General features: G+C 36.3%; 1 protein-coding gene and 1 pseudogene across 11 annotated transcripts in view; one reads left to right on the plus strand and one right to left on the minus strand.

The window, feature by feature from the left end:
• The window catches only part of TRPM7 (transient receptor potential cation channel subfamily M member 7), a 104110-nt gene that overhangs the window by 26844 nt on the left and 50941 nt on the right, over positions 1–26325 (plus strand). For 5 of the 10 annotated variants that reach the window (XM_013993003.2, XM_021095609.2, XM_084970328.1 and 2 more), the window contains exons 7-17: positions 395–566; positions 1931–2105; positions 3161–3284; positions 5589–5661; positions 6808–6908; positions 16572–16706; positions 19955–20008; positions 22808–22948; positions 23227–23361; positions 23879–24159; positions 25446–25674. In XM_013993003.2, the coding sequence (XP_013848457.2) occupies positions 395–566; positions 1931–2105; positions 3161–3284; positions 5589–5661; positions 6808–6908; positions 16572–16706; positions 19955–20008; positions 22808–22948; positions 23227–23361; positions 23879–24159; positions 25446–25674 (1620 nt within the window). Of the gene's footprint in view, positions 1–394; positions 567–1930; positions 2106–3160; positions 3629–5588; positions 6165–6807; positions 8562–9434; positions 11154–16571; positions 16707–19954; positions 20009–22807; positions 22949–23226; positions 23362–23878; positions 24160–25445; positions 25675–26325 lie in introns of those variants that run through there. The other 5 variants (XR_014811473.1, XR_014811474.1, XR_014811475.1 and 2 more) reach the window with 5 other exon arrangements.
• On the minus strand, positions 17111–19483 carry LOC102160822 (large ribosomal subunit protein eL8 pseudogene; annotated as a pseudogene). Its single transcript, XR_014811478.1, has one exon. The product of XR_014811478.1 is annotated as a large ribosomal subunit protein eL8 pseudogene (transcript).

The raw sequence follows: 26325 nt of genomic DNA on the forward strand, positions 1-26325 counted from the left end.
AGGTTCCCAGGCTAGGGGCTGAATCGGAGCTGTAGCCACCGGCCTACGCCAGAGCCACAGCAATGCGGGATCCGAGCCGCGTCTGCGACCTACACCACAGCTCACGGCAACGCCGGATCGTTAACCCACTGAGCAAGGGCAGGGACCGAACCCGCAACCTCATGGTTCCTAGTCGGATTCGTTAACCACTGCACCACGACGGGAACTCCCGAATGGTTTTTTTTGTTTTTTTTTTTTTGACTTTTGCTTTTCAATATATTCTTTTACATTTTCTATTTGTTGCTGGGCAGAAATAGAATTTATTTGCCTTTACAGATTATTCAAAATTTGTTTTTACTTTATATTTTATTATATTTAATCCTTCCCACTAACTCTCCTGTTTGGTGTTGTTTAGGTGGTTGCTCCTTACCAAACGTTATTGAACCCTCTGAGCAAATTGAATGTTCTGAATAATCTACATTCCCATTTCATATTGGTGGATGATGGCACTGTTGGAAAGTATGGGGCAGAAGTCAGACTAAGAAGAGAACTTGAAAAAACTATTAATCAGCAAAGAATTCATGCTAGTAAGGGAATTTATACATTTGTTATTATTGAAGTGATTCTTGGCTGTGTTAATTTTGAAAAAGAGTGTTCTAAAAAAAGAGTGTTTTCAAAGTGCTCATTTCCTTATATAACGGAGTAACATACCAAACAACCAGGAATGACTGACTTTACACAAAATAAGAAGACCCAGGAAAGGAAGTCTGATAATAAGTACTCAGATGTTAAGGCCAAAGCCACAAAAATTGTAAGCTTTGTTTCTTTTTAACCCCATTGCACCTCAAGGAATACAGATATTTTTAATTCATGATGTATTCCAATACTTGTCTTTGAAATTCAAGGTTGAGGAGGAAAAACATACTTTATGGTAAAGTAAGACCTTGCTGAAAGTTAATAACATTAGTAGGTATCACTCTTTGGTACACATGTCTTAAAAAGTTGGTATTCTTGACTCTGGTCTTCCTTTCCAACCATAGTCAGATTTGCTGTTTCAACATCAATTTTTTTTTTCTTTTTTCTTTTTTATGGCCTCAGGTATGGTATATGGAAGTGCCCAGCTAGGTGTCAGATCAGGGCTATGGCTGCTGGCCTATGCCACAGCCACAAGCGTGCCAGATCCGAGCCAAGTCTGTGACCCACACCACAGCTCACAGCACCTCCAGATCCGTAATACACTGAGCAAGGACAGGGATCAAACCTGCATTCTGATGGATGCTAGTTGGGTTTGTTTCCATTGAGCCACAATGGGAACTCCAACATCTAGATTTTTATTTCAAAAAGAAGAAATTTTGTAATTTTAGAATACGAAGAAGGTGAGCTCTATGACAAAATGAAGTGGAAATACAAAGTTATAGAACACTATTTTCAGATTATGATGGACTCATACATCCATCTCCTAAAAATTAGTAATATTCTGGAATCTTCTAGTTACCTATATTTTCGATTCTTTCACTGCATTGCAAATTATCACAATAACAAAAATTGGTATTCATTAAATTTTTCTTTTATTCCTATAGAGGTTTTGGATTTTATTGCTCTGTTTATGCAATCCTGACTTTACTCAGTGCATTTGGAATCAGAAACACATTTTAAAAGTGATTGAAACATATATGAGAAGTTTAACTCATGCAATATTAAAAAGCAAATTAAAAACCAAATTGGTGTTTTAATCTCTTGTCAAGAATTCAGTTAGTGAAATGTATAAAATAATTATTGCTTTTCAGTGACCATATCAGCTATCATGTTGAGTACTTAAAATTAAATCAATATGGTCTTAATAAGAAATTTTACTTTTTATTTTTATTTTTAATTTCGTTTTTGAGTAAATATAAGATTAAATTACAGCATTTTTCCCTAATATGATAATTAATCTTTTACTCTTTTTAAGGAATTGGTCAAGGTGTCCCTGTGGTGGCACTTATATTTGAAGGCGGGCCAAATGTTATCCTCACAGTTTTAGAATACCTTCAGGAAAGTCCTCCTGTTCCAGTTGTCGTATGTGAAGGAACAGGGAGAGCTGCAGATCTACTAGCATATCTTCATAAACAAACAGAAGAAGGGGGGTAAGTATATGATTACAACATTTTTAATAATTTTTTTGTGAAGCGGCCTTGGTTTTTAGACTGTTAGATTCATTTCATGTTAGATGAACATGAAGGTACCTTAAGTCTTGAAGAGATAGCCTGACACATTATTGAAATGAATTAAAATATCACAGTCTTTGTAGCAGACAATTTAGCAAGATTTATTAAACATATAGAGGCACGTATCTTTTGACCTAATAGTTCCATTTCTGGTAATTGTTCATACAGGTATACTTGTATACATGTGAAGTAACATATATCAATTTCCTTTTTTGCAGTTGGTTTGTAAAAGATTAGAACAATATAGAGCATCTCTTAAGGGGATTAGATGAATAATTTATGGTACATCTACACAGTGAGGTAGTTTGTAGTCAAGTAAGATTTTAATCTGTATACTAGATTTGGGAAGAATACCAAAATATATGTGTGAAAAAAGGCAAATGAATAATAGCATGTATATTGTGGTTCCTTTTGTGTAGAAAAAAAGAAGGGATAACTGTAATTATAGAAAGAGATCTTGGAAAGTTACACGCAGTAATAGTGTTTCTTGAAAGCAGTTGAGATGGAACGGACCAATGAAAGACCGTGGGAAGACTGATTCAGTTTTCACTATGAATTTTCATGTTTTTATATTTTATATTATATCACTATATTTTTGAGCTATATTAAATATATTCTCTACTGAGAAAAAAATGCAAATGTGTTGGTATTTAACACATTTTGGTGAATTGCTTTATATACCATAAAATCTTAAAATTATCTTTTTATAACATTTTATAAAATGTGAGCACTGATGAGGTTAACAGCACTGCTGAAAAGAATTCAGATTAATTCAAAGAGGAAAATAACTCCATTCCATTTTCCACACTATCACTTATAGTGGAAGTCTCTTGAAGGAGAAAATTTCACTCAGGGTCAAGTATGTAATACTAATACAGTATCTTTAAGTGTTTTGCCTGGATCCACTGGTACTTGATATTAGATCTTGCAAGTAATGAAATTTGAAATCAGTGGTTGTTTCCTTTTTACTCCAGGAATCTTCCTGATGCAGCAGAGCCAGATATTATTTCAACCATCAAAAAAACTTTTAACTTTGGCCAAAGTGAAGCAGTTCATTTATTTCAGACACTGATGGAGTGTATGAAAAGAAAGGAGCTTGTAAGTAGATTTCATTTCAGCAGAATAAATAGCCTTTTATTTCATTCAAAGCAAATTCTAAATTGAAGAAATACTTTTTTAAAAATTTGGATTTAAAATCTCTTTTTAACCGTGTAAAGATGTCATATATTACTTTTGTTCAGTCTAAGAGATAGCACAGAAGGATTACAGTTTTTATACATTCTTGAGACATGTTTTGCATATCTGTTTTAGGAAAAGCATTGTAAGTAAGCCTGAGTAGATTATATCCTGGATCAAGGAAGACATTTTTAAATTTTACTTAATTTTTAATTTTTAGAACCACATCTACGAGATATGGAAGTTCCCAAACAAGGGGTTGAGTTGTAGCTGCAGCTGCCAGTGTATGCTACAGTCATAGCAACACCAGATCTGAGCCGCCTCTGTGACCTATGCCGCAGCTTGTGGCAATGCTAGATCCTTAACCTGCTGAGTGAAGCCAGGGATCAAACCCGCATCCTCATGGACACTTAGGCTCTTAACCTGCTTAACCAAAACAGGAACTCCAAGAAAGAATTCTTTTTTTATTGTTTTGTTTTTTGTTTTTTGTTTTTTTTGCCTTTTCTTGGTCTGCTCCCACAGCATATGGAGGTTCCCAGGCTAGGGGTCGAATCCAAGCCGTGTCTGCAACCTACACCACAGCTCACGGCAACACCGGATCCTTAACCCACTGAGCAAGGCCAGGGATCAGACCTGCAACCTCATGGTTCCTAGTCGGATTCGTTAACCACTGAGCTATGACGGGATCTCCAAAAATTCTTTTTTTTTTTTTTTTGTTTTTTTTTTTTTGTCTTTTAGGGCCGCATCTGTGGCATATGGAGGTTCCCAGGCTGGGGGTTGAATCGGAGCTGTAGCCGCCGGCCTAGGCCAGAGCCACAACAGTGCTGGATTTGAGCCACGTCTGTGACCTACACCACAGCTCATGGCAACACCAGATCCCTAACCCACTGAGCAAGGCCAGGAATCAAACCTACATCCTCATGGATGCCAGTCAGGTTTGTCAACCACTGAGTCACGATGGGAACTCCAAGAATTCTTATTTATTTATTTATTTATTTTGTCTTTTTGCCTTTTCCAGGGCCGCTCCCTGCGGCGTATGGAGGTTCCCAGGCTAGGGGTCTAATCGGAGCTGTAGCTGCCAGCCCATACCACAGCCACAGCAACGCGGGATCTGAGCCGTGTCTGCAGCCTACACCACAGCTCATGGCAACACCAGATCCTTAACCCACTGAGCAAGGCCAGGGATCGAATCAGCAACTTCATGGTTCCTAGTCAGATTTGTTAACCACTGAGCCATGACGGGAATTCCTCCAAGAACTCTAAAATAAGAGTTGGTAATGGCTTCCCTAAAATATATTTGGAAAAAACTATTAAATTAAACATCAGTTCTTAATTTCAGTCATCTAGACATGGGTTTAGGTTTATAAAAAAAATTTTTAACAACTCTGTAAGTTGGTAGATGAAAACATAGTATGGTTTGCTGTTTTCTTTCATGCATTTAATTTTTATGCACTGCAAAATGAAGTTAGTTGAAAAATTTGTATTTGGATTATAACTACTTTTTTTCTTTATGAAATGTTATTAAATAAAAACCTTTCACCTGGTATTATATTTCAATTAATTTTAAATAACTTTCCAGTAAGAGAATTCAACAAAACACTTCTCATTCAAGAACACATGTATTGGGGAGTTCCCGTTGTGGCGCAGTGGTTAACGAATCTGACTAGGAACCATGAGGTTTCAGGTTCGGGCCCTGCCCTTGCTCAGTGGGTTAACGATCTGGCGTTGCCGTGAGCTGTGGTGTAGGTTGCAGACGCGGCTCGGATCCCGCGTTGCTGTGGCTCTGGCGTGGACTGGCAGCTACAGCTCCGATTCGACCCCTAGCCTGGGAACCTCCATATGGTGCAGGAGCGGCCCAAAGAAATAGCAAAAAGACAAAAAAAAAAAAAAAAAAAAAAGAACACATGTATTATTTGAATTAAATTCACCCTGTAGCAGGAACAATGGGATTTAGTCAGATTAGTAATCTCTTGCCTCAGATCATAAATTGCTTATTCTAGTAATGGAAATAAATAGGTCAAAAAAAGAATGTAATAAACATTTTGAATATATTTGAATTTTATTTGGTAAATAATACAAATTCTTTAATTTTGGGGGTTTTGGTTGTGGTGAAATTATTTCTGACCCAAAAAAACTATGTATTGGCTGTGTAGTTTGAAATTACTTTGTGATCTATGTGACTTAAAAAATGTAAAGACATAATATTATGAATTAATCTTTAAATAGATTACTGTTTTCCACATTGGATCAGATGAACATCAAGATATAGATGTAGCAATACTAACTGCACTGCTTAAAGGTAAGGCTTAGCATCTTTTATTTGTAAAAGCTTTCATTTACAGCCTTTTTATATAAGTTAGGATTTTTTTAAATTTGGCTAAATGTTTGGGAATTGATTTTTTTCAATAATTTTTCATTGTAAAATATACAACAGTGTTCATTTTCTTCAACAATAAATTTGCTTTTGTTTTTATCTTATATAATTTTAAGGTTCATTGCAGGATTTATGCAGTCTAACTTAATTATTCTGCTAAGTATGTGTTGAATGTATCATATTTTTAATTGGCTGAAAAACAGCTGTTTAATAGTAATAAAGTATTAGTTGATAGAAATTAAGGGTAGGATTCTTGGAGTTCCCATCGTGGCTCAGTGGTTGACAAATCTGACTAGGAGCCATGAGGTTGCGGGTTCGGTCCCTGCCCTTGCTCAGTGGGTTAACGATCCAGCGTTGCCGTGAGCTGTGGTGTAGGTTGCAGACGTGGCTCAGATCCCATGTTGCTGTGGCTCTGGCGTAGGCTGGTGGCTACAGCTCCGATTTGACCCCTAGCCTGGGAATCTCCATATGCCACAGGAGTGGCCCTAGAAAAAGGCAAAAAGACAAAAAAAAAAAAAAAAAAAAAAGATTGGTAGTAAAAAGATGAGTATTTCGTGGAAAAATGAGTTACAATTGTAAATTTTTTTTTTTTTTGGTCTTTTTGTCTTTATTACTACTTTTTACTTTTTGTATCTACTACTATTGAAAACTAAGTACAGTGCATAAAGCAGGCTATTGAATACTTTGTATACTATGACTCACTTTTGCATAAAGTATTAAAAATATAAGTATGAATTAATATATGTATAGAAAAGTGCCTGTAAGGAAATTTTTCAAAATATTAACATTCAGTACTATTTGCTATGATAGCAACAGGTCATGTTTCTTTTCTATTCATTGTTTTGCATTCTGAATTGTTTGCAATGAATGAGGCTGTGTCTTTTCTATAGTTGGAAAATAAAAGTCCTCAACCCTGGGGTTACTTTATCTTTCTGAGGCAGGTTACCTCTGAACAGTGACTGATACCAGCTGTGTAAGTTAATTGAAGGGGAAGGGGAGATTTCATAAGTATTCACATTTTAATGGAGATAAGTTAATTGAACTTGTCAATTGTTTTCTGTATTTATTTAGGCACTAATGCATCTGCATTTGACCAGCTCATCCTTACATTGGCATGGGATAGAGTTGACATTGCCAAAAATCATGTATTTGTTTATGGACAGCAGTGGCTGGTATGTAAATAGTCTATAAAAGCAATGTAGTTAAATTAAACTAAGTTAATAACAAAGTATCTGTTGGAATTGTGACCTAACTTGACATTTTACCTGTCAGTCAAAAGTGCAAAATGACGGTAGCCTAACATTTCTGCAACATCTAGATCCATTTAGAATTGAATAAGTTCTCTTTGCCTGTTGATAAACACCATGTTTTTTATAGGGCATAGGTCTCTAAAAATCCTATAACCGAAAGAAGTTTTAGAAGTTGTGCTCTTTGCATCTATGTTTGTGAGGAATTTTGGCCTGTAATTTCCTTTTCTTGTGGTGTCTTTGTCGGATTTTGGTGTCAGAGTAATGCTGGATTTATAAAATGAGTTTGGAAGAGATTGAGAAAGATTAGTTCTTTCTTCTTTTAATGTTTGGTAGAATTCACCAGCAAAGCTGTCGGATCCTTAATCAGTCTGTTCAGAATTTCTTTTTCATCATAATTCGGTCTTGATAGGTTGTATGTTCCTAGGAATTTGTCTGTTTTTTTCTAGGCTGTCCAATTCGTTGGCATATAATTGTTCGTATTAGCCTCTTAAGATCCTTTGTATTTCTGTGGAATCACTTGTAACATCTCTGTCATTTTTTATTTTGAGTCCTTTTTTTCTTCCTGAATCCAGCTAAGAACTTGTTAAATTTTTTTTTTTTTTGGTCTTTTTGCTATTTCTTGGGCCGCTCCCGTGGCATATGGAGATTCCCAGGCTGGGGGTGCAATCGGAGCTGTAGCCATCGGCCTACGCCAGAGCCACAGCAACTCAGGATCCGAGCCACATCTGCAACCTACACCACAGCTCACGGCAACGCCGGATCGTTAACCCACTGAGCAAGGGCAGGGACCGAACCCACAATCTCATGGTTCCTAGTTGGATTCATTAACCACTGCACCAAGACGGGAACCCCGGAGTTTGTCAATTTTATCTGTTCAGACAGCTAGCTCTAGTTTCATTCTAGCTGTCTTTTCTGTTTCTGTTTCCTTTATATTTTTTCTGATCTTTGTTCCTTCCTTCCTTCTACTCTCTTTAAACATTGTTTGATCTTCTTTTTCTGGTTTCTTGAGGTGTAAAGTTGGATTATTTGAGACTTTTCTTGTTTTATGAGGTAAGTATTTATTGCTATGAACTTCCCTCTTAGAATTGGTTTTTTGGTTTTGTTTTTTTTTAAAGGGCTGAACTCCTGGCATACGGAGGTTCCCAGGCTAGGGGTATAATTAGAGCTGTAGCTGCCAGGCTATGCCACAGCCAGAGCAATGCAGGATCCAATCATGTCTGTGACCTATACCACCGCCCATGGCAAATGCCAGATCCCTGACCCACTGAGCAAGGCCAGGAATCGAATCCAAGTGTGTACTGTTGGATTTGTTTCCACTGCACCATGATGGGAACTCTTCTTAGAACTACTTTTGCTGCATCCCACAAATTTTGGTGTATTTCCATTTTGTTTGTCCTAAGGTATTATTTTAAATTTCTCTTTTGCTTGCTTCTTTGATTTATTGATTGATCAGTAGTATGGTGTTCAGTGTCTACATAGTTATGAATTTCTAGTTTCATATCATTGTGTTTGGAAAGATACCTGATATAATTTCAATCTTCTTAAATTGTTTTTGGCTTTTTTAGGGCTGTGCCTGTGGCATTGTGGAAATTCCCAGTCTAAGGGTCAAATCGGAGCTGCAGCTGCTGGCCTACACCACAGCCACAGCAGTGTAGGATCTGAGCCACGTCTTGTGACCTACATCACAGCTCATGACAGTGCTGGATCTTTAACCCACTGAGGCGAGGCCAGGGATCAAACCCGCACCCTCATGGATACTAGTTGGGTTCATTACCACTGAGCCACAGTGGGAACTCTCCAGTCTTCTTAAATTTATTAAGACTTGTTTTGTGGCCTCATATGGTCTGTCCTGGAAAATATTCCCTGTACACTTGAGAAGAATATGTATTCTGTTGCTTTTGAATGAAATGTTCTCTATATATCTGTTAAATTCATATGGTTTAATATGTTATTTAAGGTCGATGTTTTCTCACTGATTTTCTTACTGGATGATCTATCAATCTATCCATTGATGTACTTTATATTTTAGGATATGCCATTACCTATCATTTTCCCTACACCCTACTGTGGCACAGGAGTATTTCACCACCTAGATTCAGACTGAAGCCAGACCTCAGGCAGCAGCTTTGGAAAATCTTCAGCAAAATATTAGCAAACTGAATCCAACAATACTTTAAAAAGGGTGATGTATTATAATCAAGTGGGATTTATTCTGGGGATCTGCAAATCAGTCATTGTGATTTATCATATTAAGAAAATGAATGATAAAAATTGTATAATCAGGAGTTCCCGTCGTGGTGCAGTGGTTAACGAATCTGACGAGGAACCATGAGGTTGTGGGTTTGACCCCTGGCCTTGCTCAGTGGGTTAAGGATCCGGCGTTGCCGTGAGCTGTGGTGTAAGTTGCAGACGCGGCTCGGATCTCGTGTTGCTGTGGCTCTGGCGTAGGCCGGAGGCTACAGCTCTGATTCTATCCCTAGCCTAGGAACCTCCATATGCCGCGGGAGCGGCTCAAGAAAACACAAAAAGACAAAAAAAAAAAAAAAAATTGTATAATCAACTCAATAGATGCAGGAAAAACATTTCACATAATTCTGTATCCATTTTTTGAGAAAGACTCTCAACAAAGTAGGTAGAAGGAATGCACCTCAGTATAACACAGCCATATATGACATGCCTACAGCTAACACCATTATTTAGTGGTGAAAGTTGAAGGCTTTTCTTCTAAGATCAGGAACAAGACAAGGATGCCCACTTTGCCATTTTTATTCACATTGTATTGGAAGCCCTAGCCACAGCAGTTGGGCGAGACAAAGTAATAAAAGGCATCTAAGGAGTTCCTGTTGTGGCTCAGTGGTAACGAACTCAGCTAATACCCATGAAGACGCAGGTTTAATCCCTGGCCTCACTCTGGATTAAGGATCCAGTGTTGCGTGAGCTCTGGTGTAGGTTGTAGACACATCTTGGATCTGGCATTGCTGTGGCTCTGGCATAGGCCAGCAGCTGCAGCTCCAATTTAACCCTTAGCCTGGGAAATTAAAAAAAAAAGAAAAAAGAAATAAAAAAGGCATCTAAATTGGAAAGGAAGAAGTAAAACTATTACTCTTTGCTGATGACATGGTGCTGTATATAGAAAGCTCTAAAGACTTGGCCAAAAATCTGTCATTTCTAACAGTAAATGAGTTCAGCAAAGTTGCAAGATACAAAATCAGTATGTAGGAGTTCCCTGGTGGCCTAGCTGTTAATGATTTGTTGGTGTTACTGCTGTGGCTCAGGTTTGATCCCTGTTCTGGGATCTTCTGCATGCCATGGGCATGACCAAAAAAAAAAAAAAACAACAAAATCAATATGAAAAATCTGTTCTCTTTCTATACACTGGTAACAAAATACCTGAAAGAGAAATTAAGACAACAACCCTATTTGCAGTTGCATCAAAAAGAATAAATTACCTTGGAATAAATCCCACGAAGGAGGTGAAAGATCTATGTACTAAAAACCATAATATGTTGATGAAAGAAATTGAAGAAGATACAGAGAAGTGGAAAGTTATTTCATGCTCTTTGATTGAAAGAAACAGTATTGCTGAAATATCGCTACTACTCAGAGCAGTCTATAGATTCAGTGTAGTCCCTGTCAAAATGTCAATGTCAGTTTTCACAGAAATAGAATAAGCAATTCTAAAATTTGTATGGAGCTGCAAAAGATCCTGAATAGTTAAAACAATCCTGAGAAAGAAAGAAAAACCAGAGGCATTATGCTCCCTGATTCAAACTGTGTCACAAAGTTGTAGTAATTTAAGCAATGTAATATTGGCATAAAAATAAATAAAATAGATCCGAGGAACAGAATAGAGAGCCCAGAAATAAACTCATGCGCATACAGTCAATTAATTTACAACGAAGTAGCCAAGAATATACAATGGGGAAAGGACAGTCTTTTCAATTATCTGTGTTAGGAAAATTGCAGAGCCATATGTGAAAGAATAAAACTTGACCACTGTCTTACACTTCTCACAAATTAATTCCAAATGAGTTAAGGACTTGAACATAAAACCTGAAACCGTAAAACTTTTAGAAGAGAACATATGTGGTAATAAGCTCCTTGATATAGGTCTTGGTGATTTTTTGAATGGGACAGTAAAAGCAAAAACTACAAAAGAAAAAAAAAGTGGAACTGCTTTAAACTAAAAAGCTTCTGCACATCAAAGGGAACCATCAACAAAATGAAAAGGCAAGGTACTCAATGGAAGAAAATATTTACAAATCATATATGTCTGATAAATGGTTAATATTCAAGATATGTAAAGGAATCATGCAACTCAAAAGCAAAAAAACAAACAACTTAAAAATGGTCAGAGGGAGTTCCTATTGTGGCGCTGCGGAAATGAATCCAGCTAGTATCCATGAGGATGCGGGTTCAATCCCTGCCCTCACTCAGTGGGTCGGGGATCTGGCATTGCTGTGAGCTGTGGTGTGGGTTGCAGATGCAGCTCGATTCACGCATTGCTGTGGCTGTGGTGCGGGCCCACAGCTGTAGCTCCAGTTTGACCCCTAGCCTGGGAACCTCCACATGCCGTGGGTGCAGCCCTAAAAACCAAAAAATAAAAGACAGGAAATCTAAACAGACATTTCTCCAAAGAAGACGTACAGATGGTCAACAGGTACGTGAAAAGATGCTAAGTATCACTAATAATTGGAGAAATTCAGATCCAAACCCCAATGAGATATCACTTCACACCTATTAGAATGGCTGTTATAGAAAAGATATGAAATAGGTGTTGGTACGGATGTGGAAATATGAATCCTTGTGCACTATTGGTGGGAATGTAAAATACTGCAGCTGCTATGAGGAACTTTATGGAAGTTCCTCCGAAAATTAAATAATAGACTAACATGTGTTCCAACAATTCCGCTTCTGGGTGTTTATCTGAGGAAAATGAATGAGAAGATACAGGCACCCATTATTTCTACATTATTTAAACAGTCAAGATAAGGAAACAACCTAAATGTCCATTGATGAATGAACAGATAAAGAAATTGTGTGTGTGTGTGTCTGTGTGTGTGTGTGTAATGGTATATTACTCAGACATAGAAAAGGATGAAGTCTTGTCATTTGAGATATGGGATGGATCTTGAGCACATTATGCTAAGTGAAACAAGTCTGATAGAAATAGATGTACTGTTTCATCTCTCATATGAATTATATGTGGAAATTTTTAAAAAATCAAGCTTATAGATACAGAGAACAGATTGGTGGTTGCCAGAAGCCGGTGTGGGTCATGAGCAAAATGGGTAAAGTTGGTTAAAAGTTTAAAAATAAAATGCAAAAAGGAAAAAGAAACAATATTCTATGTACAGGAATACTTACTATAGTGTTCTCTTGGATGTTTAGACCACTTTTGACTATAGTCTTCCCCATCTTACTTAGTAAATGCCCACAACAGCTTCCCACTTTGAGACCAAAAAAAGTGTCATTTTAAACTTTTCTGTTTCAATCCAATCAATTCTTTTGTGAATCTTTCATGACTACTTTCAAAATATCCAGTTTATCATTCTGGTCCAGTCTACTGTCACCCTTCTTCTGTGTTGTTTAATAGCATTCTTTTTGCTTTCCTTGTTCTCATTCTTCCTTTCCTTTTGTAAATATAAGCTGTATCATACTCTATTTTCCTAGAGCACAGTCCAGAGTCCTTATGATGTCTGTCCCACAGGCTTAACATCATCTGCACCATTATCTTAGATCATCTCTTCTCTTACATGTTACCACTATTCCCTTTGCTCTTTATTATATAGCCATGTTGGCCTTAACTGTTCTTAGGACATATCAAGAATGTTCCTGTCTTTAGGCTTTGTACTTACTGTTTTTTTCTGTCTAGAACATTATTCCCCTCGATGCCTACCTGGGCTGGCATCTTCTTATCTTTCTGGCTTCAAACCAAATATCTTCTTCTCAGTTAGGCTTTTACTGCTCACCTTATTTTAATAGCAATTCCCGTTACATCATTTTCTATGTTCTTCTCTGCCATTTTTTTCTATAGCTTTTACTATCTGATTACATGGTACATTTTAACCATTTATTTATTACTCTAAGGAGATTTTATGAAAGCAAGAATATTTTTCACTTTTGTTCACTGTTATATTCACAGCCTCTTGTAAGTGCTTGACAAATTTTTGCTATGTGTATGAATCAGTAGGATGCTGGGGAAATTAAATGTTAATCCATTCCTTGGAGTATTATCTACCCTTTACAGAGGATGAACTAGATCCTTTTTATCTATGTAATGTAAACAGCAAAGTGCAGAAAAGTATACATAGCACTATCTTAATTGCGGCAAATTCTTTTTATCAATGTGCACACATTCATGCATATCTACATGTCCTGTGTAGTCATAGAGTCTTCCTGGAAACTGTTAATATGGGAATACCTGCAAAGATGAGGAACAGAGGAGAGAAAGTTTTATTTTATACCATTTTGTAGTATTTGATTTTTCTAAACCATGGAAATACATTTCCTATATAATACTTGAGAATTATCAGTTCCTGTTGTGGCTTAGTAGCAAGGAACCCGATTAGTATCCATGAGAATGCAGATTCAATTCCTGGCCTTGCTAAGCGAATTAAGTACCTTGCATCTCCATGAGCTGTGGTATAGGTTGCAGTCACAGCTTGGATCCTGTGTTGTGGCTGTGGGATAGGCCGGCAGCTGCATTCGTGATTCAGCCTCTAGCCTGGAAACTTCCATGTGCCATATGTGTGGCCCTAAAAAAAGCCAACAAAAAAATTTAGTTGTTTCCCCTCTTACAAAATTATAGGAGAAAGGATGTTAATCACCTGTAGTAGTAAAATGCCCAGTAGTAAACCAGTCTTTTATTGCCTTGAATAATCTCATTGGATTTTTGGTCTCCTTAAATAAAGCCTTCATCTCTTTTTGTATTTGTTTTATCTCATGCATATGTTCTATTTGATTTTGTACTTCTTTCACTCTAAATGTAGAGTTTACAGGACAATTGTTCTACTTTTTTTCTTTTGATGTTAGTTCAGTATGCATTGAGGATATAAAGAAATGCTTTTTATTTTAAACTAAAACTTCTCAGGTATGAACATTTTGTCAAGCTCTGTTGTTTCTAGAGCAATGATTATAAACTCAGAACATTTCTTTTTTAAGGTGAAAATTATGTTACATCTTTTTTTATTGTATGAAAAAGAAGTTCTATAAATACATCCTGCACAATTTTTTTTTTGGAAAAATGGTATAAGGCCCTAATTGTATTGAAAATAGAGAAGTAAGAGTGACTTATACTACAAATAGATACTTCAGTATGTAAGTGCTCTTGAATGGCAACATATAAAAGACAAAGGTAATCAGATGCATTCATTTGTACATAGAATCGGTTTAAATGCTACAGCTTTAACGTAACTAATACAGGAATGTTGTTGTTGGTAACTTAAAATCCATGGGGAACAGAAGAGCACCTCTTATAAGTACAGAATAAGAAAAATGGAGAGAGTACCAAGGACCAATAGAGCAAAAGTTGTTAATGTTAGAATAAGTTAATAACAAATCAGACTTGTGTATGATAAGAGAAAGTAGTGAATAATCTTTAAAATAGGAATAACATGCTGTGATAAATTACAGACTGTAAATATATGAGAACATGAGTAAGTATTACATTCTTATGTTGTGCTACATTTTTAAGTGTAGTGTTGGTTATGAAGTAGAACTGAGTGAAGAAAAAAATCACAGAAAATGTCTTTCATCTGGTCATCCATTATCTATAAGGCATGCATTTGGTTTGCATACTCAAAAAAGATTTTGGAAGTCATATCCTTTGCAAAATAATAGAGATTAGGAGTAGATTGGATAAAGAGATGGTAGTGAAAGCAGCTGTAAAGTATTTGTGTAATTATATTGTAAACTTCCGGAGACAGATTCAGAGTAAGATTAAAAAACAGGAGTTCCCGTCGTGGCTCAGTGGTTAACGAATCCGACTAGGAACCATGAGGTTGTGGGTTCAATCCCTGGCCTTGCTCAGTGGGTTAAGGATCCGGCGTTGCTGTGAGCGGTGGTGTAGGTCGCAGACACAGCTCGGATCCTGAGTTGCTATGGCTCTGGCATAGGCCAGAATTAACAGCTCCGATTCGACCCCTAACCTGGGAACCTCCATATGCCGCAGGAGCGGCCCAAGAATTGGCAAAAAGACAAAAAAAAAAAAAAAAAGGTGCTGTTGTATAGCACAGGGAACTATATCTAGTCGCTTGTGATGGCACATAATGGAGGATAATGTGAGAAAAAAATATACGTGTGTGTGTATATATATGTGTGTGACTCAGTCACTTTGTTGTACAGTAGAAATTGATAGAACATTGTTAAGTCAGCTATAATAGAAAAAATAAAAATCTTTTTTTAAAAAGGTGAAAAAAACCCAGTGATTTTGGTATGATTTTCACCACAGTTTTTTATTATATGATACCAAAATAATATTAAAATATCAATGTTAAATATCAGTATCAAAATATTAATATTAATAAGATGATTTTATAATGATTCTCAGTGAAATTTCTGTATTTGTGTCTCCTCTAATTTAAGAATATATGATTCAAGGTCTGTTGAACTCTGTAAAAGAGTGTCTAAACACTTGCAAGGGACCACAATAAATGTTGACTGATACACACGTTACATTAAACTCCAATGGCACGTGTTATATTGCTGTTAAGAGATGTGATTTTTCTCTAATGGTGAATGGTTTCTGTTAAATAAGTACAATCTTGTTTGACTTATATAGTAGTTGTATTTTTGGAAAGTTTATGACAATACTTTGTGTTTGTATATAAAGCAAAATTACTGGATTTTCATTTTTGAGAATCTAACGGAATCATACCAAGTTGTCTGAGATATAAGGCAGTTTCTTTTTGAGTGAGACTGTCTGGCATATTGCGTTATTTCTGGTATCCTTTGACCTCACCCATTATGTTAGTAATAGCCCCAGTTATTCTAAAAAGCCTTTCCTAAATATTTGAGAACCTAGAGTTCCCATTGTGGCTCAGCAGATAATGTATGAATCCTACAAGTATCTATGAGGATGCGGGTTTGATCTCTGACCCTGTTCAGTGGGTGAAGGGTCTGGCATTGCCATGAACTGTGATATAGTTCACACATGTTGCTCAGATCCCACGTGGCTGTGACTGTGGCTTAGGCTGGCAGCTGTAGCTCTAATTCGACCCCTAGCCTGGGCACTTCCATATATGTATATGCCACATGTGAGGCCAGAAAAAAAAATTGAGAACCATTGTTCTGAGGTGTTTTTCTTCACATTTACTTGATAATGGATTCTTTCTTATTTTGTTTTCCCCCATGTTACCCTTGCTGTCCTACAGAATGTTCTCTAGGGGATGCTGCTCTACAGAGGACTTTCTATCTATTCTCTGTATACCTCAAGTCCTAAGTCTTTTACTGTTTTGCATTTTAAAAATTTTGTTCTAAAACTGTTCAGTAATAAATGTATATAAATCCTAAGGACTTGCATTTAGAATTGTTTGTATAATTTGAATGTGTGAAACACATTTATTTATTTTGATACTCTTTTAGGTTGGATCCTTGGAACAAGCTATGCTCGATGCTCTTGTAATGGATAGAGTTGCATTTGTAAAACTTCTTATTGAAAATGGAGTAAGCATGCATAAATTCCTTACCATTCCTAGACTGGAAGAACTTTACAACACTGTAAGTGTATACTAAAATTCTTTGTTGACTAAGTTTTATCATCTTTGGAAAGTGTCATGTTACCTGAACATATTCATTCCTATTGGTAACACCTTTATGTCTTGCTAGATTGGATGAAAAAATTACAGCCGGGCTTAGTATAGATTGTTTATGACATTCTGAAACCCTTCTCCCATTTCTGGAGACCTCATCTGTCACCATGGCCACATACGAAAGAGATGTGGTGTTAACAGTGCTTTCCTTCCCCTCACCCCTTTTTAAGGCTGTAAGATTAACTCCTTAATTATAGAGCCATTATGTTTCTTCTTTTCCTTGGTCGTTTTTTTTTGTTTTTTTTTTTTTTTTGTAACTGGCTGAAGAGTTTTGTTAATAACTTTTATGTACAGAAACCTCCACAGTGTACACTTAGCCCAGTTTGGTGGCCAGTTCTTTGGCCTTCGCCTTTCCAGCTTGGCAATGCGAGCCACTGACTTCGGACCCAGGACGTTGCCTCCCCAGTGATGCCAGATCTCGTCGTATCTGTCATTGTAATTGGTCCTGATGGCTTCCACCAGCTTAGCCAGAGCGCCCTTGGCTTCCGAGTTGACTTGCGTGAAGGCCACGGTGGTACAGGTCTTCCTGTGGACCAGCCACCCCAGCCTGGCCTTGCCCTTGATGATGCAGTAGGAGACCCCCATCTTCCCACACAGGGCTGGCAGGAAGACCACCAGCTCAATGGGATCCACATTGTGATCACCACCAACTGAGCCTTCTTATTCTCCACCAAGGTGGTGACAGTATTTACCCCTGCTCGAAGAACAGGTGGCCTCTTGTTGGGTTCATCGCCTTTGCCCGCAGCCTTCTTCTCAGCTCGGGCCAGCAACCTCTGCTTCTTCTCTTGCTTTGTCTCCGGTCTGTACTTGTGGGCCAGCTCTGTACTTGTGGGCCAGCGTAAGCAGCTGAGTAGCTGTTTGGCAGTCCAAGGCCTGGGTAAACTGGTTAATTGCAGGAGGTACCTTCAGTTGCTTATAGAGAATGGACCTTTGCTGCTGCATCTGGATATAGCGGGGCCATTTGACAAAACGGGTGAGGTCCCTCTTGGGCTGGATGTCCTGTCCAATGCCAAAATTCTTGGGCCTTTTCTTAAACAGGGGTTTACCACCTTCTTGGCCCCCTGCTGCTTCACGACGGCAGGGGCTGGGGTCACCTTCTTGCCCTTGGCCTTCTTTCCCTTGGGCATCTTGGACGACAGGCAGAGAGAGAAAAAAAAAAAGGTCCTTGGTGGTCGTTTATTCAACCAAATTGATTTGACCAATGGAGAAATTACACATTGATTTTTTTTTCTTCTCTTTTCTGTTTTTTACAGTCCTGATTTTGACCTTGTGGTATCCCACTTTCAGCTTACATACTGTTTTTCATTTTTTCTTTTTAAAGAGCTCCTGAAAACTAATTATTCCCTTTTATAAAGCCTTTCTCATTTGGCTTTGAAGTTCATGTTATTAACATTGAAGAGGGTAGATAATACCCTTCTTAATGATTTTCTATAAGTGGAACTATCTCTTGAGGAATACAAATCCTAGCTTTCTAACTTTGACTTCTCTGCACATCTGTTTCCTTCCATTCATCAATTTCTATTTATCTCTTCCTATTCATTCCTAGTGTCTATGTACTACTTAGTCATTTCCAGCCTATACTACTTCAGTAATCTAATTCCCTTGTCTAGTCTTTCTTCAGATCTTTAGCCTAAGTCTGTCTGTCTGTCTTTCTTTCTCTTTCTCACCACAGCTCATGGTCTGTCTTTCTTTCTCTTTCTCACCACAGCTCATGGCAACGCCAGATCCTTAGCCCACTGAGCGAGGCCAGGGATCAAACCCACAACCTCATAGTTCCGAGTCGGATTCGTTTCTGCTGCGCCACAACAGGAACTCCAAGGAAGACACATTTAAAAAAAAAAAAAAAAAAATTAACATATAAAAGAGAATGAGCTGAGAGAACTCAGGTCCTAAGTCTATAGTCTAAATATTATAAAAAGAAAACAGGGAAAAGTAAGGTTAAAGTAACTTATATATGTAATAACAGCTGTAGTCATCTCTAGATTGTATATAGAATTTGAAAGCCAGTAATATCAAGGAAAATAATATTGTTTCTGAAGAAGTAATAGGCTTACCCACTTAACTTTTTGTTATTTTGCCTGTGCCCATGGCATGTAGAAGTTCCCAGACCAGGGATCAAACCCCTGCCCCAGCAGTGATCCAGGCCATGGCATTGACAACACTGGGTCCTTAAACCTCTGAGCCACCAGAGATTTATTATTTATGATAATAAATCTCTTTTGATTTGTGCTGCAGAGCATTAATTGCAGTAAATTTCATATGTAAGTCAAAGCACTGTCTAAAATAGGTTTAGAAGAATACACTTTGAGCTCATTTATCTCAGTCTTGATGGGGGGACGTATATTCCTGGGTATTTTTTCAAAATATAGAATACTATCAAAATAAGATTACTTTACAAATGAAACTTGTGTTTAGTCTACTCTAATACTATAATTAAATGGAAATAAGATAATAAGGAAAAGATAGCATATATAAATGTTAAAAGTTTGTTACTCAAAATGTTTAAGATGGCAGAAACCAAAGTATAGACATTTTAACAAGAGGAAAGAATTTAAACCTCCATTATTAGTGAAAGAAATAGAAATTAAATCTAACATATAATTGTGAAGATTGCAATATTTGCATGACTTTTAGAAAAGCTTTTGTTTTTTTTTGTTTATTTGTTTTTTTTGCTATTTCTTGGGCAGCTCCCTCGGCACATGGAGGTTCCCAGGCTAGGGGTCTAATCAGAGCTGTAGCTGCCGGACTACGCCAGAGCCACAGCAATGCAGGATCCGAGCCGCGTCTGTGACCTACACCACAGCTCACGGCAACGCCAGATCCTTAACCCACTGAGCAAGGCCAGGGATCGAACCTGCAACCTCATGGGTCCTAGTCGGATTCGTGAACCACTGCGACACGATGGGAACTCCCAGAAAAGCTTTTGTGTTTCTGCATAAGTAAAAATATAAGAACATAAGAAACTATAGCTTCTTAAAGGTAAACATAATAATATGAAATGGTTATATCTATTTCTTTGTTCCATTTTATGAATAGAACTTATCTAACTCAAAAACAATATAATTTGTGCAAGAACAAAAGTTCTGTAAGTAACAAAATGTAAGTTTATTTTAGAAGAAAAATAATAGTTTGCTCGAATTTTTTTCTTCCTTAAAGAAACAAGGCCCAACTAATCCAATGCTGTTTCATCTTGTTCGAGATGTCAAACAGGTAAGAGATTATTTTTGTTTTTGAAAATGTTATTTTAAAAAAATTTAGGTCAAGATAAAATGAGGGATAAATTTGTGGTACTATAGGAGTAAAGAGCATAATATATGAAATCAAGAAAAAGGAAAGTTTATGAAATTAAGATCTGAGCTTCTTGTCATTCAGAATAGAGTATAGTGAATTTCATAATACTCATTGGTCAATAAAGGTTAATCATTAGTAGAATGTATATTCTTTTCCTGTGTTCCCAGGGTGTGAAAAGAACATTAAATAAGAACATTGAGAGAAATAGGAAATGGTGATCTTCAGTGGCAGATTTTGCCAGTAAAAAGGCTGAAATGCTTTCTCTCTCTGTATGTTCCCCCCTTTCTCTCCCTCTTCCCCCTTCTTTATAGCCAGTTTCTAATTTATAATAATTTAATATATATAACACTGTCATATGTTCTGAAACCATGCTGTGGGGACTAAATTTGATACAATAATATTCTTCTATTGGGATTCTCTGAATTAATAGTTTTAAATTTTTTTAAAAAATTAGTAGAGGTAATGTAGTGGTATTCATTAGTTTTATTTTCCTTGATGAAAAGGTGCTCATATTTAGTTAATTTCTGAACTAAAATGCTTTCTTTCCAGAACTCTTCATTCAGACTTTTTGTCATTAAGTGTGAGCTTACTATTAAAAAATTGAAGTATATATAGAAGTGTCGTTTTCTGTGTTTTGTAACATGTTTAATACTAAAGTAACATTTCATAGAAAAAATTAGACTTAAAATTTTTTTCTTTGATTCATTTTTTCCATATGCTTTTCCTCACAGCCCTGTTGAAATGTACTTCACATACTATAAAAGTTATCCATTTAAAACGTATAGTTCAGTGACTTCTATATTCAGGGTAGTACCACCATCACCATGATTTCAGAGTATTTTTGAGGCCATTAACAGGCTCCCCCGATTCTTGCTGCTCTTCCGTTCCTTGCCTCTGACCTTGCCCTAGGCAACTGTTAAACTCCTTTCTGTTTTTATAGGTTTTCCTATTCTGGACATTTGAATTTTTTTTAATTTGTTTTTTTTAAATAATTAAACCTTTTTTTTTTCTTTCCAGAAAGCTTGAGTAATAAAGCTTTACTTTGGGGATTTCTTAAACACGTTTACATTATGATTTACTTATGTGGTTTAGCAGAACTATAGGTGTTAATTCTGGAAATCTCACATATATATGCTATTATATAGTGACTATTTTTACATTGACGGCTGTAATAATAAACCTAAATTTTCTACTTCCATAAGTGGAAAAACCTAAAATAAAAGCAATAATTGACTATTTTCTTATTCAAATTAATAAGTTCTTTTGTAAGAGTTATTTGTATAGTTGGAGAAATTGCTTATTCTGTTTTTTTAGATTACTCACTTTATTTAATTTAAATATTTCCCATTCACTTGAATTCATAACAAAGGATATATTTGTCAGATTATAAAATTAAATAGGAGTTCCCATTGTGACTCAGTAGGTTCAGAACCCAACCAGTATCCTTGAGGATGGGGTTTCAATCCCTGGCCTTGCTCAGTGGGTTAAGGATCCAGTGCTGCTGGATCTGGGAGCTATGATGTAGGTCACACACGTGACTTGGATCCTGCTTTTGCTGTAGCTGTGGTGTAGGCCAGCAGGTGCAGCTCTGATTCATCGCCTAACTTGGGAACTTCCATGTGCCATTATGTATGGTCCTAAAAAGAAGAGGAAAAAAATAAAATATTAAACTAGATTTCCCTGGTGGTTCAGTGGGTTAAGGATTGGCTTTGTCACTGCTGCAGTATGGGTTTGATCCCTGGCCTGGGAACTTCATGCCTGTAGGCATGGACAAAAGAATAAAATAAAATACCATACATGACATCTTCAGTCATAAAGTATATTTTTAGGTTGCTTAAGATAAAATAGAAACAGAAGTCTTGTATTTGAGATGAAAATATATTTTTGATTAGTTTTTAAATTGGAGGTCTAAAGAAAACATATCTAAAAAGTGAAAGTTTCACAGATGAGGCCAAAATGTAAAAAGTATAAGCGTTTTTAAAAGTACTAAGTTCGTGGAATTTTAATTAGGAAAATGAAAAGAATGGTGGTAGTAGGAGGGCAAAATTGGTTAATATATATAACCATCTGAGGATTAAACTCTTTTTAAGATTATACAGTGAAATTAACAAAATATTTCATTCTGAAACAGGCAGTCTTTCCAAACTCACAAATGGCTTATGTTCTAAAAGTTCGTTTGTAAATTGATGCCCTGGGAAAATGAAATCCCAGCTCTGAACAGTACTATAAGTGGTAGTTGAATTCTAGTCAAAGCTCTTAACGCTTGTGTAACCTATTAAATAGCCAACATAATTGTCTTAAAAATATTTATAAATATTTAATGGGCACATCTAGAAACACAGTTAACATTTATAGCATTATTTTTGTTGGAAAATGCAACTTAAGTGCCACAGTGAAATACTTGGCAAACTTTACAGGTTTCTTTGCCTCTATGTGTGAAGTATTAGTACAGTGGAGAGATCAAATTCCTTCTCTAAGCCATACTCCTATCCTTTACCACACCTTTAGGACGTCAGAATCCTTACAAATCCTTACAGAATCTTAGAAAAGGAAATAGAAACAAGTCACTCCCTTCTGTAAAGATAGCTGCCAGCAACTTCAACTTCTTATAACAAGTAAACATTTGCTTATTTTGGAGAGTAGGCACATTTCTAGGTATGACATGGAAATGTTAAGAAATACTATTTTGTCTTTTTAAAACTAATGTTTTGTTTCTAGGGAAATCTTCCTCCAGGATATAAGATCACTCTAATCGATATAGGACTTGTTATTGAATATCTCATGGGAGGAACCTATAGATGCACCTATACTCGGAAACGTTTTCGACTGATATATAACAGCCTTGGTGGGAATAGTCGGGTATGTAATGATTTAAGGGGGAAGTCTATAGATCTGCTCTAAAATGAATTTACATACTTTAAAAGTTAAAAATTACTTATATTAGAATGGTGAAAGTAGCATTGTCTTAAAAAAGTGAGATTTTCAACTAAGTACTTGGAAGTATTTTGTAATTGAAGTCCTAAATAAATCATGTTTTTTTGATGTGTTCATATTAATAATACATAAATTGATTTTTAACTTTTTGTGGCATATCAACATATTTAGATCAATAAAAACTCACAAGCTTTTATTTCCAGAGGTCTGGCCGAAATACCTCCAGCAGCACTCCTCAGTTGAGAAAGAGTCAAGAATCTTTTGGCAATAGAGCAGATAAAAAGGAAAAAATGAGACATAATCATTTCATTAAAACAGCACAGCCCTACCGACCAAAGGTATATTTATTTAAATATTACCCTTTCTGGATTTTGGGTTTTCTTCTTTCTAAATTGAGTCTTCATTTTCCTATATACCAAAAGATATTCATTGTGAGTCAGTGATTCCTTTATTTAGTATTCAGCTGTAATAATATCCATAATTTTTAGATGTTTTGGTCAATGCCTAGCTACCTCCTTTTATTCTATATTTACTTGATTAACAATACACAAGACAAAAGCTTTATCCAGACTTTTCTTTCGTTAAAACTATGTTTTATCAGATACTAGTTTAAATATTTAGGTACTTTCTTTAGTCTTGGAAAACTTTGTTACAGAGACTTTTTTTGGAAGTGCCATATCTATAAAAAGTGATTTTGAGCTATAGTAAATATCAATTATATAAAATTAATATTATTTTGATTTGTGTGGCTATATGAAATTGAAGGATAAAGGGTATTTTCTTAAAATTCTCACATGAATGTCATAATGGACTTATTTTAATGAGCCTTATTATAACATTTATCTTCTCTTGAAGATTGATACAACAGTGGAAGAAGGAAAGAAGAAAAGAACCAAAGATGAAATTGTAGATATTGATGATCCAGAAACCAAGCGCTTTCCTTATCCACTTAATGAACTGTTAATTTGGGCTTGCCTTATGAAGAGGCAGGTCATGGCCCGTTTTCTATGGCAGCATGGTGAAGAATCAATGGCTAAAGCGTTAGTTGCCTGTAAGATCTATCGTTCAATGGCATATGAAGCAAAGCAGAGTGACCTTGTAGATGATACTTCAGAGGAATTGAAACAGTATTCCAAGTAAGTAGTGTTTTATCATTTGAAGCAATTTAAACATATGCATAGATGAGGGTTAAGTGGAGGTTATAGTGTCATGCACTAGTTGGGGGTATGTATTTATAATTGTATTGGTAAAATTAAGAGAAACCCACTTTTGAAATGTTTAGGTTTTTTGTTTTTATGGGTTTTTTTTAACTCAGAAAGTTTGCTGCCTAAGCAAAAATGAGATTATTATATTGTTTGCAATTCAAGAGTTAAATATTTTGGCAAAAAAGAAGTGCCATGGGAGTTCCTGTTTTGGTTCAGTGGTTATCGAATCCGACTAGGAACCATGAGGGTGCAGGTTTGATCCCTAGCCTTGCTCAGGTTAAGGATCTGGCGTTGCTGTGAGCTGTTGTGTGGGTTGCAGATGTGGCTTGGATCCCGTGTTGCTCTGGCTGTGGTGTAGGCCAGCAGCTACAGCTCCGATTCGACCCCTAGCCTGGGAACCTCCATGTGCCACTGGAGCAGCCCAAGAAAATGGCAAAAAGACCAAAAAAAAAAAGAAAGTGCCAGAAGTCATTTTAATAATTAACTTTGCGTAATGATTAGATTAGGAAAAGGTCCATTTGAAGTGGTAGGGAAGGAAAGAAAGTGAGGTTTGAGCTGTGTTCTAAGGAAATAAATTTAATTCAACTGGAAAGGCATTTCAGATGGTGGAACTATAAGTATAGAAGAATAAAACAGTTTACAGAAATTTTACAATTAACTTAGTGGAATAATGAAATATTAAGCTAAAAAGGTAGTTTGTAGGAAGCTGTATCATGGAGAATAAGACCTCTTTCCCCACAAATGGGTTATTTTGGAAGAGATGTTACTGAAAATAACTCAAACAGAGATCCTATGATTACTTACCAGGGATTTAAGATTAAAATATTTTTCATATTAGGTTAGTCCTATTCATATTATTCTTCTTCTCTACTTGGAACCATCTCTTTTCTGTGTTTGCAATATTGTATAGACACTTTTTGAACAGAGAATTTGCACATTGTCAGTTTTGGTATCTTGTGAGTCTATAAGTTTACTTCTAGGACCAGGGGAAAGTACTCTTGATCACATATTCAGTCTTGTTCCTAATATTTCGTAATTTCCATGTAGTAGTGTGTATTGAAAATATAGAGCTACTGTGATTCTGATGCCTCACAATTCCCTTAGTGTGAGTGTGGAAATATTGAAAACTGAAACATGTTATGAATGACTTTAAGAATTAATGGTTTAAAACCGAAATTTGGTAATCTGCATACGTTTTGGCTTTTATCTTTTGATAGTGATTTTGGTCAACTGGCAGTCGAATTATTAGAACAGTCCTTCAGACAAGATGAAACTATGGCTATGAAACTGCTTACATATGAACTGAAAAACTGGAGTAATTCCACCTGTCTTAAGTTAGCAGTTTCTTCAAGACTTAGACCTTTTGTAGCCCACACCTGTACACAAATGTTGTTATCTGATATGTGGATGGGAAGGCTGAATATGAGGAAGAATTCCTGGTATAAGGTATACCTTGAAAACAATTTAATATAAAGTATGTTACTAGATAAAAAGAGGAATTAGCCTACCTGTATAGTAAAATGCCTTGATTTGTAAGGTTCTACGGGTGGTGGTGTTGGCATTTTATCCCAAGTGGCATGAAATGGCCTCTCTTTCCCTTTCACACTGAATCCTTGATAGGTGTGATGTATAATGATTGTTGTCCCAGTCTGACCCAGAAGCGTTAGAGCAACAAAAGGGAGTGCTGGCGTTTATAGCCCAGAGCAGCCATGAAAAAAGTTGCTGCTTAATGAAAAGATGATTCCCAAATTCTAAAATTCTGGACCTATCTACTAACTTAATAATCTGTTTTAATTTATTTGACGTATGTTGGATCTGCTTGGTTTTTACGGTTAAGAATTTGGGTAAAATGTTGGCTGGTACTTTTGGTTTCATCGTAGTGAGAGATTTTACTTTAAACTTTCCTTTTTGTTATCTTATGTCTTAAATAAGGTACAGAAATATAGAAGGCAGAAATCAGGCAAGTAGTTTAACCACTGACCGTTTTAAGTGGATAACAAATACTAATCATCTACTAAAAATAGTGGTGAAAGATTAACCAGTAGAAACCCTGATGGACGATTATAATTTCTTTGTGCTTTAGGATTTTGGCAGGTA

This window comes from Sus scrofa, chromosome 1, assembly GCF_054392235.1.
Source record: "Sus scrofa isolate SSC_HxYL_T2T_F1_AM1 chromosome 1, Sscrofa_HxYL_maternal_Yorkshire_Landrace_v2.0, whole genome shotgun sequence".
NCBI classification, from domain to species: domain Eukaryota; kingdom Metazoa; phylum Chordata; class Mammalia; order Artiodactyla; family Suidae; genus Sus; species Sus scrofa.